The 14,244-nt window shown below is 45.3% G+C and overlaps 1 protein-coding gene across 1 annotated transcript; it reads left to right on the plus strand.

Annotated features, from left to right (window-relative positions):
- Positions 1-2,554: 2,554 nt before the first annotated feature.
- On the plus strand, positions 2,555-11,372 carry LOC120649731 (COBRA-like protein 3). The gene is made up of 7 exons (XM_039926600.1): positions 2,555-2,758; positions 3,661-3,740; positions 3,983-4,109; positions 9,680-10,009; positions 10,193-10,346; positions 10,464-10,741; positions 10,861-11,372. Exons 1-7 carry the CDS (start codon positions 2,665-2,667, stop codon positions 11,085-11,087), a joined length of 1,290 nt encoding a protein of 429 aa, XP_039782534.1. The 5' UTR covers positions 2,555-2,664; the 3' UTR covers positions 11,088-11,372.
- The last annotated feature ends 2,872 nt before the right edge of the window (positions 11,373-14,244 follow it).

Below are 14,244 nucleotides of genomic sequence, written 5' to 3' on the forward strand. Positions count from 1 at the left end.
GGATTAGGTCCTTAACGAAAACTAGTAATCCCTCTCTGAAAATCTGAAAATGCGATCACTAATTAGCAAACTTGTGGGTTTTAATAATGTTAAATCTGTTGCTAATTTAGGCCTTCTCCAACAGTTATGACTGCCCCGTCCGTTCTAAATTATAGATCGTTTGACTTTTTTATTACAAACTTGACCAGTCGTCTTATTTAAAAATTTGTGCAAAATATCACTTCTTTTGTTGTGGCTTACTTTATCAATACTTTGCTAAGCTCGTTACAATTAGAAAAGGAGAGAGAAATGACAAATAATCACCCTAATCCCGTATGACTTAGTTGCAAGCTCACGTATAAAACTATGACTTATTTGACTTATAAGAACATTGCGAGTTCACGTCTGCACAGTGAGAACATTGCAAGCTCATGAGGCCCTATCCCACTATGTGACTTAGTAATACTTCACTTATTATAAAACCTGTGCTAAAAACAACTATAATGTTTACCCGTTTATCTCGAACATCTCAGAATACTCAATGCAAGTTTTGCAGCATTTCAGAGCTTTTTTGTACTTCCTTTCTCAACATATCTGTTGGCGCCGGGGGCCAACACACGATCGCGGATCCAACGAACGCCCGCCCGGCCGTGACCCTTTATATTTATAGGGTGGAGTGGACTTGTTCTGCAAGAAATCATATTATAAAATCTAATCTATAAAAATTACAAGTTGTACTAGGACTCTACCTTGACCGATAAGACCGGTTGGTCATGCCAGACCGGCTACAGACGCCTTGACCGGTCAGACCGTCTGAACACACCGGTTAGACCGGTATCTGCCAATTTTAATCGTCAACAATTTTACTATTACTAATTGGAGGCTTCTTTTGAAGCCTTCAGGTGAAGCCACATAGAATCCTAGGTGGACAGTCTAAAAAAATAGAGAAATCATATAAATTCTTAAAAAAATCAGAAACATCTGGCCATCAATTCGGCAACTCTAATCATAATAGCCACTGTATCTGTTATCTTTTTAATAAATTACCCACTTTTACCATTATGAAAATAGACTAAAGTAACTCCCTAAATATGTATATAAATTACTCACCTCTGCCATTATAGAAAATAATCTAAAGTAACCCTCTAATTTTCATGTAAATTACCCACTTATGCCATTATAAAATAATATCAAATGACCCCCTAAATTTTCATATATATATTATCCAATAATAATATAATAAAAAGTTAAAATGAATCCCAAATCTGAATCAAAATTATGTTATTATAATAATTCTTAAAGTGCATCAATATAAAATTCTAAATTACTATTTCTATCATTATTAATATATTATTTATATTATTATTTATATAAACACACTAACTATAATGTGTTTGTCACCATATATTCATGTATAAGAGAAGAGATAAGAATACTAATTTTCATATTGTTCACATAGCTCAAACAAAATTTTCAATTAAACACATATCAAACATATATGGAGGTGTGATGCGAAGTGAGAAAAAATTATTAGTAACTAAACCTATTATAATTACATAATGATAAATATGTATCTTTACAGTATTGGATTAGAATATTTAATTAGTCAAAGAAAGTGTGAGATAGATAATTATTAGATATCTCTAACTAATTCGTGCTAGGCTAAGCTAGCATCACAGACAATCTCCAGCCCAAGGGAAATCCCTCCTTGGTCAACACGCCGCTACTCCACGCACCACACTCTACCCCAGACGCCAGCCTGACAACCCATGTGGTTCTTTATTCCCTCATCGAGCGTCGTCGGCTCGCGCATGTGTGGGATTAGATTAGCCGCCCCCGCTCTGATCGATCGCTCACGGGTCATCAGCTGCCATCGCCCTCGTGCCATTGTTTAACCGAGCTCCCAGATGCGGAAGATTTTATTGGCCGCGATTGATCGCTAGGCCGCGGCTGGTGACTGGGACGAGCTTCGTTTGGGATCGCCATGACTGGTGGATCGATGGGCGAAAACTAGATGCTCTGCAGTCAATGACGTACGCGTGACCCAGGGGCAATTACGGGTGTGGGTATAGGTGGCCAAACGGGCGGCCCGGCCCGGCCCAGCACGGGCCCGTCTAAGCAAGGCCGTTTGGGCACGACTTGCTTAAGCACGAAAATATTATCGGGTCGTGCCGTGTCTGCCCATGGGCTGAAGTCCCGGCCCAGGCACGGCCCGAAATTGATTTAATCGGGCCGGGCCGGCCCATTTGGCCCGGCAGCCCGGCGGCCCGAAAATATTTAAATTGGGTTTGATAATGGATAACATAGTATTAAAACGTGCCTATCGTGCTATCCATCGGGCCGATCGGGCCGCCCTTTTTCGGGCCGTGCTTGGACGCGTCCATGGGCCGGGATTGAGGCCCAGGCACGGCCCGGCTATCGTGCCCGTGCCGGCCCGAGCCCAATAATATTCGGGCCCGTGCCGTGCTCGGGTCGGGCTAATATGGGCCGGACTTCGGGCCCCATGGGTATCGGGCCAAATGGCCATCTATAGGTGTGGGGTGCTTCGGTGAGGTCAACTCAAGGGCATTGACTGATGTGCTATAAACTGAGCCGATCTCCCCTGCCCTCCTCCACATTCTTCGCCGATACCCTGCGGCCGAGCTCGCAGCTGTCTGGAGCGAGACCGGCGGGAGCAAAGGAAGAATGGCGACGGCCGGCGGCAGACGGGTCATCACTTGTTACGGCGCCGCCGTGCTGCTCGCCGCGGCGCTGCTGCTCTCCGCACCGGACGCCACAGGTTCGACTTGTTCCCTCTCCCCTCCGACTTGTTCCCTCTCCCCTCCCCCTCATTCTCGTGTCTCGTCCTGCTTGAACCGCGGGAATGGCATCAGGTTGACCGGCGGGGTCGAATGGCACGAGGCGCGCGGGGGCGCGGCGTCGTGATGCCCAACGGCCGGTCCCCGTTTGCGTTTGGGGTACGTACACGGTTAGCTGGCCAATGCGGATTAGGGATAATCTCGATGCAAGCTGCTCCATGCCGAGCTCCTTGATGCTATATCTGTTCAGGATGCGGGGTAAAGGATTTATATGTCTCAGAACTTGGAATTCAGATATATAGTTCGTTGCTGTCAAGAGCCGCCCCACCAGTTTCTTTTTTCATACTATACTAGTAACAACTTTTGGCCAGTGACAATACAAACGTTGGAGGCAAAAAGGGCTACCCAATTTCATAAAGGGAGGGGGGGGGGGGGGGGGTAGCCAAAATGTTGGGAAGCTTAATCTGGTAATGCTGCAGGCTGTGGTTGATTGCACTTAATTATTTAATGGTTTGTTCAACATGGTTCGGATGACGATTCTTGAGGAATACTCCTTACTTGTGACTAGACCTGCCATTCAAGATCCAAGTTGACCATATTATATGCTACACTGTTACTAAATGTCATTATGCTGATGGCATGTGGTCCCACGTGTCATTGACATAAATAAATAACATCCGTCGTCAATTCAGCATCAGATCAATTCCTGGCATGGCCGCAATCCAAATACGATTCGCTCGCTCATGTCTTTGAATTAGCCATGGCCAAATATTTGGTGGCGCAACTTGGTGCTCAAACCGAATGCATTTGTGCCATTTTCAGTTATTCATGCTTCAGAATTTGGAACCTGTCGTTGATGGGGCCCTCTTTGTTTTCTCTGCAGAGGCTTATGATTCCTTGGATCCAAACGGCAACATCACTATAAAATGGGACGTCATGCAATGGACTCCTGATGGATATGTTGTAAGTTCCATTCCCGTACCGACAGTTGTCGCATCTCTTTCTTCAAGTTCAACCTAGGCACCTAGCAATAGGCTGATCTTATTTATTGAATATAAGCAGGTTTGATTCGCACAACACAAATTGTGTCACTGCTAATAATAATGCATCATAATGGATCAGTTCGTTAGAAACATGCGGTAGATCAGAAGAATAGCATACTATCTATAGCTAGCTCATCATTTTAAATAAAATGTCTCGTGCAGGCTGTTGTCACAATGTACAATTACCAACAATTCCGGCACATTGGAGCACCTGGGTGGCAGCTGGGGTGGACATGGGCAAAGGAGGAGGTCATCTGGTCGATGGCTGGGGCTCAGGCCACCGAGCAGGGTGATGTAGTAACCCGTGGCCGCCGGCGAGGTGCCGAGGCGTGAGAGACACAGAGACACCGGAGTTCAGGACGGAACGAGGAATGATTCCCCTTCCAATTTTACTAGATCATTTGTTTGTTACCTTTTCCTGTTCACAGGTTTGGCTTATAAGCCCATTACACAACGGCCTCGGGCCCACACAACTAATGACAGCTACAAGTAAAATTCCAAACGCAATCGCCACCAACGTGATCACCACGCCGTCCCGCGTCTCACGGCTGTGCCATGACATCTTCCCCCCCTTCAGGAGTGACTTGTCCCCAAGCACTTGACGCAGGAAAACGCTGCTGAACCACATATAGGTCCTCCCAAGTAGCAGCTTCAGCTGGGAAATGAGACCATTTGATCAGCACCTGTGGAATGGCCGTGTTACCTTTCTTGACCAAACGACGATCCAGAATGCACTCAGGTTCAGTGGATGATGCCGAGAGGTCCACCAGTTTCAGAACATCCGAAAAGACTGGAGTGTGGTCGGGAGTAAAAGCCTTCAGCTGAGAAACATGAAACACATTATGGACCTTGCTGTCCTCTGGAAGGTCCAGCCGGTAAGCAGCAGATCCAAGGCGTTCAGTAATGGTGTAGGGTCCAAAGAACTTGAAAGCCAATTTGGGAAATGGCCGATTAACCACCGAATGTTGAGCATAGGGTTGAAGCTTAAGCAAAACCTGCTCCCCAACCTGAAAGACACGATCAGTACGATGACGATCAGCTTGTATCTTCATTCGATTCTGAGCAATTTGTAATTGGTCCTTGAGCATGTCCAAGTGTTGTTCCCTGTCTTGAATCAAGTCCACCACAGCGGCCTCAGTGTTTGGAGACAAGAAGGAAGCGGACAGAACACCTAAGTCGGGATCGTAGCCATATAGAGCTTTGAAGGGAGAACAACCCAAGGATGTGTGAAGAGAAGAGTTGTACCACAACTCAGCAAGTGGAAGCCACTGTCGCCACAATTTGGGAGAGTTATGAACAGCACAGCGCAAATACATCTCGAGGCATTGGTTCACTCTTTCGGTTTGCCCGTCGGTTTGTGGATGGTAAGCTGTACTATGTAAGAGTTTAGTGCCCAAAGCAGTGAATAGATCCTGCCAAACTTTGCTCAGAAAAATCTTATCACGATCAGACACCATTGTTTTTGGGAGGCCATGTAACTTCACCACTGAATCCAATAAGGTAAGGGCCACCTGATGAGCAGTGAAGGGGTGTTTGAGGGGTAAAAAGTGACTATACTTGGTGAACCGATCAACTACCACCAGAATGACATTGGCATGCTGAGAAAGGGGTAGGCCTTCAATAAAATCCAAAGAAATATCTTGCCAAGCACCCGCTGGGATGGGCAGAGGCTGTAACAAACCCCCGGGTGCAGAATGCTCATGTTTGGAATGCTGACAAATACTGCACTGCCTGACAAAGTCCTCTACATCTCGCCTGAGACCCTTCCAATGAAACAGCTTCTTCACTCGGTAATAAGTGGCCTGAATGCCGGAATGACCACCAATGGGGGTAGAGTGGAGAGCTGCAATTACTTTGGTGCGAAGAGCAGAATTATGGCCAATCCAGATGTGATCCTTATATCTGATCAAACCATCTGTCAGTGAGAAACCCTGCTCATTAGGAGAATTAACAGACAATGACTGTAAAAGTTGTCGTGCTTCCTCATCAGTATGATAGGAATTAAGGACTGCCTGCAGCCAAACTGGAGTGGTAGAAGATATTGCCTGCAGAGCCATGAGATGTCCTACACGAGATAAAGCATCAGCTGCCAAGTTCTCTTTGCCTTTTCGGTACAACACTTTGAATTGAAGGCCCATCAACCTTGTCATTGCTTTGCGCTGTAAGTCAGACTGCAAATTTTGTTCAGTCAAGTAGGAAAGACTCTTATGGTCTGTAAGAATAGTGAATTCTTGGCGCTGCAGATAGGATCTCCACTTCTCGATGGCCATGATCAAGGCAAGAAATTCCTTCTCATAGATGGACAAGTGTTGGTGGGTGGGGCCTAATGCTTTGCTGAGAAAAGCCACTGGTCGCTGATCCTGCATCAACACTGCTCCAATTCCTGTGGCACAAGCATCAGTTTCCACCACGAAAGGAGCATCAAAATTGGGAAGAATGAGGACCGGAGTTTGAGTCATAGCATGTTTAAGAGCACGGAAAGCCGACTCTGCTGCAGGAGACCAGGCAAACTGCTTCTTCTTCAATAATTGGGTAAGAGGACGAGCTAATAACCCATAATGCTGCACAAAACGTCGATAGTAGCCGGTAAGACCCAAAAACCCTCTCAATTCTGTCACTGTTGTTGGAGTAGGCCAATTCAGCATAGCAGAGGTCTTAGTAGGATCTGTGGCAACACCTTGCTGGGAGATCACATGTCCCAGATACTCAATTTCAGTTTGGGCAAAGGAGCATTTGCTGGTTTTCAAGTAAAACTGGTGAGCCCTCAACTGCTCCAGAACCTTTCGCAGGTGATCTAGGTGAGTTTCCCAAGTGGGACTATAAATGAGAATGTCGTCCAAAAATACCAGCACAAACTTTCGAAGGAATGGTTGTAGAATGTCATTCATCATACACTGAAAAGTAGCAGGTGCGTTGGTGAGACCAAAGGGCATAACTCGAAACTGAAAATGACCATGATGGGTTTTGAAGGCCGTTTTGTGCTCATCTGCAGGACACATTCGTATTTGGTGATATCCTGCAGTCATATCCAGCTTGGTAAAGAATTGAGTACCAGCTAACTCATCTAAGATCTCCTCAATAACTGGCAAGGGAAATCTATTCTTGATTGTCAATTCATTCAGTTTCCTATAATCCACACAAAAGCGCCAAGTACCATCTTTCTTCAAAACAAGTAGAACAGGAGAAGCAAAGGGACTAGTACTTTGGGTGATCAAGCCTGCTGCTAGAAGATCCTTGACCTGCCTTTCAATTTCAGTCTTGTGAAGGGGAGAATACCGGTATGGTCTGGCATTGACAGGAGTAGTATTGGGCAAAAGAGGAATGGTGTGATCATATACCCGTGATGGAGGTAAAGTAGTCGGTTTGGCAAACACATCAGCATACTCCTGAAGAAGTGTAGCAATTGCAGGTGGAGGGGCTGAAGAAGAAGAAGTGTCAGCAGAAATCACAGCAAAAGCCCAAATGTCATTCCCTTGACAGCTCTTGACTAAACTAGCAGCAGAAATACCAGATATGGTTTGTGGAACTGACTGAATACCCTGCAAGGTGACAGTGTGTCCATTTTCCTGAAACTCAATAATTTTCTTGTCCCACTGACAGAGCATAGGACTGCGAGTCTTCAACCAGTCATAGCCCAAAATGGCATCATAGGCTCCTAAATCCAGCACACGCATGTCAGCTGTGAGGGTGTGCCCTTGGCACCACCACTTCATGTGAGGCACGACCTTGTTGCTAAGGATCATTTGACCATTGGCCATCTTGACTTTCTTGGGTGGCGCATCAACAGGTTGAATGCCCACTGTTTTCAGAAAAGATGAGCTGACAAAGCTATGAGAACTCCCACTATCCACCAGCACTAACATTACTTTGTTGGCCACTCGAGACCTTAACTGCAAAGCATCTCCATGAGCAGTGCCAGCCAAAGCATTCAAAGACAGTTGCTCAAAATCTTCAGATAGAGTGTCCTCCACAGCCAATTGATTAAGAATGTCTTCAGTCAATGGTTGGTCGAGGTCATTGATAGCCAGAGCATGCACCTGAGGCTGAGGACGTAGAGTACACGAGGCAGCGTGGGCAGCATCATATTTATCCCCACAATACATACAGAGGCCATTGGCTTTCCTGAAATTACGCAGTTGACGTTCTTTCCACAGAGAACTAGTAGCAGGAGTAGTCTTACTGTCAGATTTTGCTGTAACAACAGCTGCTTTACCAGTAACCGATGATTTGGAGTATCTGAATTTGGTGTTATCCAGGACTTGCTGCTGCACTCTGGCCAACAAAATAGCGCGATTAACTGAATCAGGCACTTGGCACTGCACTCCCCCTCTGATGTCAGACTTCAAACCTTTAACAAACTGAGTGGTGAAATAAAGTTCCCCCAAACCAGGATTATGCATTGAGACACTATAGCGAAGATCCTGAAAAGCGACAATATAATCCTCCAGCGAACCCGTTTGTTCCAAAGCAATGAGTTCAGCGATAGCATCACGATAATCAAAGGACCCAAACTGAGTTTCAACTGCAGCAATAAGATCCTGCCATGAACCCAAACCAACCTGCAACTTATACACCTGTAACCACTTAGCCGCCTGACCATCCATATTCAGAGAAGCCAATGTGGTCCAGAAGCTCTCAGGAACATTGAACAGATGGAAGTAATCGAGACACTTATCCTTCCAAATACGGGGATTCACACCAGTAAATTTGGGAAACGACATCTTAGGGACAACATGTCTAACACCCGAATGATCACCCCCAGTCCCAAACGAACTCTGAAAAGGGCGGTGGGCTGGAACAGCACCTGAAGAAGACGAAGGAACTTGACGGTGCGGCGGGTGGAAATCTGAGGAAGAAAACCGAGCAATAGCTTGACCCGCGACTTCCATCTGTGTAGCGAGAGATTGTTGATCCTTGAGCATCTGCTCCATAACCTGATTGCCGAGATCCATCTGCGTCGCCATACGCTGCTGCGTGGTGTCAAGCTGGCCAACCTTCACGAACAGCAAGTCCAGCGACTCCAACACCTGGTCGAAACGCGACGAGTCGCGCTCATCCGAAGACGCCATCGCCTCCAGGATGAACTGCGTCTGCACGGAAGGCTTAGGGGGCGCCGTGTCGACTGCACCTCAAACAAGGAGACACTGCTCGATTTGGGAAAACCTCCACGTGAGGCTCGAACAGCGTCAATCCAAGTCGAAGGATTACAGCAATCGCACACCACACCCGCGAACAGCGACGAATCGTTCGCCGCCGCGCCCTGGATGCAGAACGCTGGGACGCTACCAACAATCACCACCACGCGCCGCCGGAAATTCCTGAAGAACGAGGAATCCAGCAGAGCGAGCACCACACCCCAACTACACCTAAGCGGCGCGATAAGGAGGAGGTGGACGACGGCGCCGGACTGGCTAACCGGCGTTTTGCGGTGGCCGTCGCCGGTTGGAAGCCGAGGACGGGGCGTGGACGCCGAACTCGTGCGAGCCCGGCGGAGCAGGTCTGGTACGCCGAGAAGGCAACCAGACAGGGGTGGGAAACGCCGACGAGGTAGGAATGGTAGCGCGCCGAGGAGGCCTGAATCTGATACCACTGTAGTAACCCGTGGCCGCCGGCGAGGTGCCGAGGCGTGAGAGACACAGAGACACCGGAGTTCAGGACGGAACGAGGAATGATTCCCCTTCCAATTTTACTAGATCATTTGTTTGTTACCTTTTCCTGTTCACAGGTTTGGCTTATAAGCCCATTACACAACGGCCTCGGGCCCACACAACTAATGACAGCTACAAGTAAAATTCCAAACGCAATCGCCACCAACGTGATCACCACGCCGTCCCGCGTCTCACGGCTGTGCCATGACAGGTGACTGCTCACGTTTCAAGGGCAACATTCCCCACAGCTGCAAGAAAGATCCCGTGGTCGTTGATTTACTTCCAGACACTCCGTACAACATGCAGATAGCAAACTGCTGCAAAGCAGGAGTGATAAGTACGTTTACTCAGGACCCGGCAAATGCTGCCGCCTCCTTCCAGCTCAGTGTAGGTCTTGCTGGGACTACCACTAAGGCCGTTAAGCTGCCAAGGAACTTCACTCTTAGGACTCCTGGTCCCGGGTACACCTGTGGGCGTGCTATCGTTGGCAAGCCTAGTGTGTTTTTCACCGCGGATGGGCGCAGGGCAACCCGGGCTTTTAGTAAGTTCTCCATCTGTTGAACTTCACATTTTTCTTGCAATCAGATGTTGGTTTTGCTCTGCAGCAGACAATGTATTTTGAATTGAGAATGATTGGAAGGGTTCCATATAGTATACGAGATGCTGCTTTGTCTAATGTTTAGTTGATGGGTTAATTTAACAAAGACATTCTCTGCATGTGCAGTGACATGGAAGGTGACTTGCACTTATTCTCAATTCCTCGCTCAGAAGCCTCCATCCTGCTGTGTATCTCTATCCTCGTTCTACAACGACACCACCGTGTCTTGCCCTACATGCTCTTGTGGCTGCCAAAACCCAAACGGGACAAACTGTGTGAAGTGAGCTGAGTTACTCTTAACACCGCCCTTCCTGTTAATAATAGGGACTTAATGATAAGATCATCCTATTCTTTTTTATTCACAAAGGCTCTAATAAGTTGGTGCATTTCACAGTAGGGGGTCACCTCATCTAGGATCTGCAATCGACGACCCTGGCAAGTGGACTGGCCAGCCTCTCGTCGAGTGCACTTCCCACATGTGCCCGGTAGGAATCAACTGGCATGTGAAGCAGAACCACAAGGACTACTGGAGAGTGAAGATCACCATCACAAACTTCAATTTCCGCATGAACTACACGGAGTGGAACTTAGTCGTTCAGCATCCAAATTTTGACAACATCACTCAGCTGTTCGGCCTCAACTACAAACCACTGACCCCATACGGGGGCGACATAAGTAAGTAAACTTTTGCCCGTTTAATTTTTTCTTTACAAAATAAAAGAACACACACACACTCTCTCTCTCTCACTCTCTCTCATCATGTAGTTTGGTTTTTTTATTTGGTTCCATTTCAGATGATACCGCAATGTTCTGGGGCGTAAAACCCTACAACGATGTGCTGATGCAAGGCGGTAATAAGCTTGGGAGCGTGCAAGGAGAGCTGCTTCTCCGCAAGGACTCCCAGACTTTCATCTCTGAAAAGGGATGGGCCTTCCCTCGCCGGGTGTACTTGAATGGTGATAACTGCGTCATGCCATCTCCAGAAGATTATCCATCGTTGCCGAGAATGCAAGCCCTGTAACGAAAGAACCGTCCGGGTGATTATGGTTCATTGCCAATTTCCACAGAATAAATGCTAGGGAGGGCAGCTTGAAGAGCCACTTTTAGCAACCATAGATCGTCTGGACTTAGGCAATGGGAGCCCTACTGCTGGCGGGCGCGATTAACCATCGCTTCGGGTGACGGTTCCGTGAACTATCACCTGAACCGGGGAAATTTATTGCTACAGGTTGCAGTTATTTTATTTTGGGCCGCACGTATAATTTGATTCATCAGGCCCACATACTTAATGGGAAAATTAACATCACCAGCAGTAGTCACACAAGATTTAAAATAATAGATGCATGCATGCAAGTGGAGACAGAAAATGATGACATCAGCCACATGCAAGGGGACTCAAACTAAAAAAAGATGTAAATCTTAAAATATATATCCAAATTAAATTCCAACTACACCACTACCTTTCTTATGCCAAGATATTTAAAACAAGACCACACTTGCCTATATTTACACAATATTTTCTAAAAACTATTTTCTAATAATAAATAATTAGTTTTAGCTACACGGAACAAATATTTTAGAAACAAGAACAAATAATAATTTTCTACGAACAAAAACTTAAACATGACGAACAAATAATAATATACTATGAACAAAATATTAAACATCTCGAACATTCGATTATATAGTATAAATAATTAAAATAAATATTATGAACAAATGACTCAATATCACCGAACAAATTAATTCAGAAAATGAACAAATAATTTGGTATTGCGAACAAATTAGTTACACAAATACAAGTAATTTACCATGAAGAACAAATGCTTCTACATTGCAAAAAAAATATTATTCTTATAAGTATACATGAACTAAACAAGTTACTATGAAGTAAATAAATCATTTCAAACAATAACTAATGTGTATACAATGAAAATAAATTAGTTAATATTGAGCATGATTGTAATATGTAAATATAGATATGTTAACACTCAATTATATAAGAAAAATTATGAAAATAGTGTAAATTAAAATTTAAATAAAGTTATGTAATCAAGAAAGAAACAAAGAGTAAATAAACTTGTCCATGCAAGTTATTTCAGCATATGCTGCTCCACAAATCTGAAGAAGGCATAGCACATAAAGAATTTGTTTTGTACTTTAGCAATAGATAAAGATTCAGAAGAAAAATCTTCCTCTGGATTCCCTTCTTCTATAGACAGACCCCCGGCTAGGGCAGCAGCGTTTTAAAGAAATACGAACAGTTTGGTTTTCAATGAGCCCGCTTCTTAGTGATAGGTTTCTAAAGTATCTATCGCGTGAAATCTTCTAGGATGTTAATGGGTAAAAGGATTGGGGTTGGTTTAATATATTTCTCGAAATAACTCAATCCTTTTTTGCTAAGACCCGCATAAAAATATGTCGCTGATGTTTCCCGTTTCGGAGATCCGATAAAGGAATGGTAAATCGATATCTGGGCTCGAGCCAGGGAAACAAATAAAGAGTCCAAAAAGACGTACGCATAACAGACTCGGTACCTAGGTCAATGGGTTCAGTGGAGAATTGCGTTACTGTCATAGCGAAGGTATCTATGAAATGCAGTACCAAGGTCAATGAAGCCCCCCCCCCCGACCGCCCGGATCCCACGAGTGAATAGAAAGTTAGATCTACATGGCCCGCTTACTAATAGGCAAGAGGGGACCCTTTCTCGCCCAGCCCTACCTACATCAGTGAAGCTGGAACCGAGGAAGACAATGTTCAACACACATGAGAAAAAATGAAGGTATGGGACGGCCCAGTTCACCACGGAAAGCGAATTCGATCCTTTAGTAGTCTTCTTTGTTCATGATCCAATTGACTTCAACGGTAGTGGAGGCAATGGCCCGATATTCGGCTTCAAGTTTGAATCTATTCGCTCCGCCGTCTAGTTATCCACGAGCAAGGTCTCCCTACTTGAATGTGTGATGTCCGAACCCTCCTAAATTCAAGATGCAGGTAGCTTTTACTTCTAGTTTATCGTCCTCCTATATTCATAAAGCGTCCTCCTACATTCCGAAAGCGACCCTAGCACCAGTTTCTCTTTCAACTCTCATATAGACCATGCAACGAAGTTGGGTCCTCATATCGATCCGAATGAATCAGTCTTTCTACATAGGTCAATCTTTGCCTATTAGCCAAGAGGATAGCAAGTTCGAAATTCTGTCTCGGTAGGACATGGATTTCTATTACTATGAAATGCCCAGATCGTTACGCCTTTCGTGCGGGTCGGAACTTACCCGACAAGGAATTTCGCTACCTTAGGACCGTTATAGTTACGGCCGCCGGAAAAGTGAGGATTTCCTATCTGATCCAAGGGAAGGAAGAGAGGTGGAAAGTGTTGCTGTGTCAAATCGAGATTGTGTGGGTGTTCAGTCTACCACTCATGTTCGACACTATCGAAAATCATGCACTCTTGAAAAAGCAATGGAACATGCAAATGGGCAGCAACTCTTCTTTTACGCTAGGTATGCCGGTGATCTAGTGTTTAAGGTTTTGGATTTAGGACCCAAATTGATCAGGCGCTTGCCATCTATCTTCATTGTTCAACTCTTTGATGAAAAGATGAAAAAACCAAAAAAAGGAGACGTGTTTGGCTTGGATGATGCCGCTATGCTCCTATTCACTTTCAGAGACCACTCTGAGTTTGCCGGTTTTGCGGCAACCCTTTCACTAAGAACATTTTCGCCATTAACGAAATGCCACTATTCCACAGTCGATTCCATGATTATAAGTTCATAACCCTAGCACCCATTCCCATTTTGGACGGAACAGATCTACTAATTCTTTTATTCCATTTAGTAAGAGGGATCTTGAACTAAGAAATAGACCTAGCAGCTAAAAGAGGGTATCCTGAGCAATTGCAAGAATGGGGTTCATTGATATTCCTGGTATAGTAGATGCTATCACACATACAGTCACCACTCCATTTTTTGCTCCCTTGCGTCGGTATTGAAGTCCAAGAAGCTTAGTGAAGGCCTTCTGCTGCCAAGAGCAGTAGTAGGAAGACTTAAGTGACTTCGTTCATTTACGTTGAGATAGACGAGTAACTACTTTCTTATATTTTCGTTTCAGCTTCTTCTCAAGCATCAACACATCAGACGAATAGGAATCGAAAGCCAGGAAAGCAACATCAAAGACTG

This window comes from Panicum virgatum, chromosome 9K, assembly GCF_016808335.1.
Source record: "Panicum virgatum strain AP13 chromosome 9K, P.virgatum_v5, whole genome shotgun sequence".
In the NCBI taxonomy this organism is placed as follows: Eukaryota; Viridiplantae; Streptophyta; class Magnoliopsida; order Poales; family Poaceae; genus Panicum; species Panicum virgatum.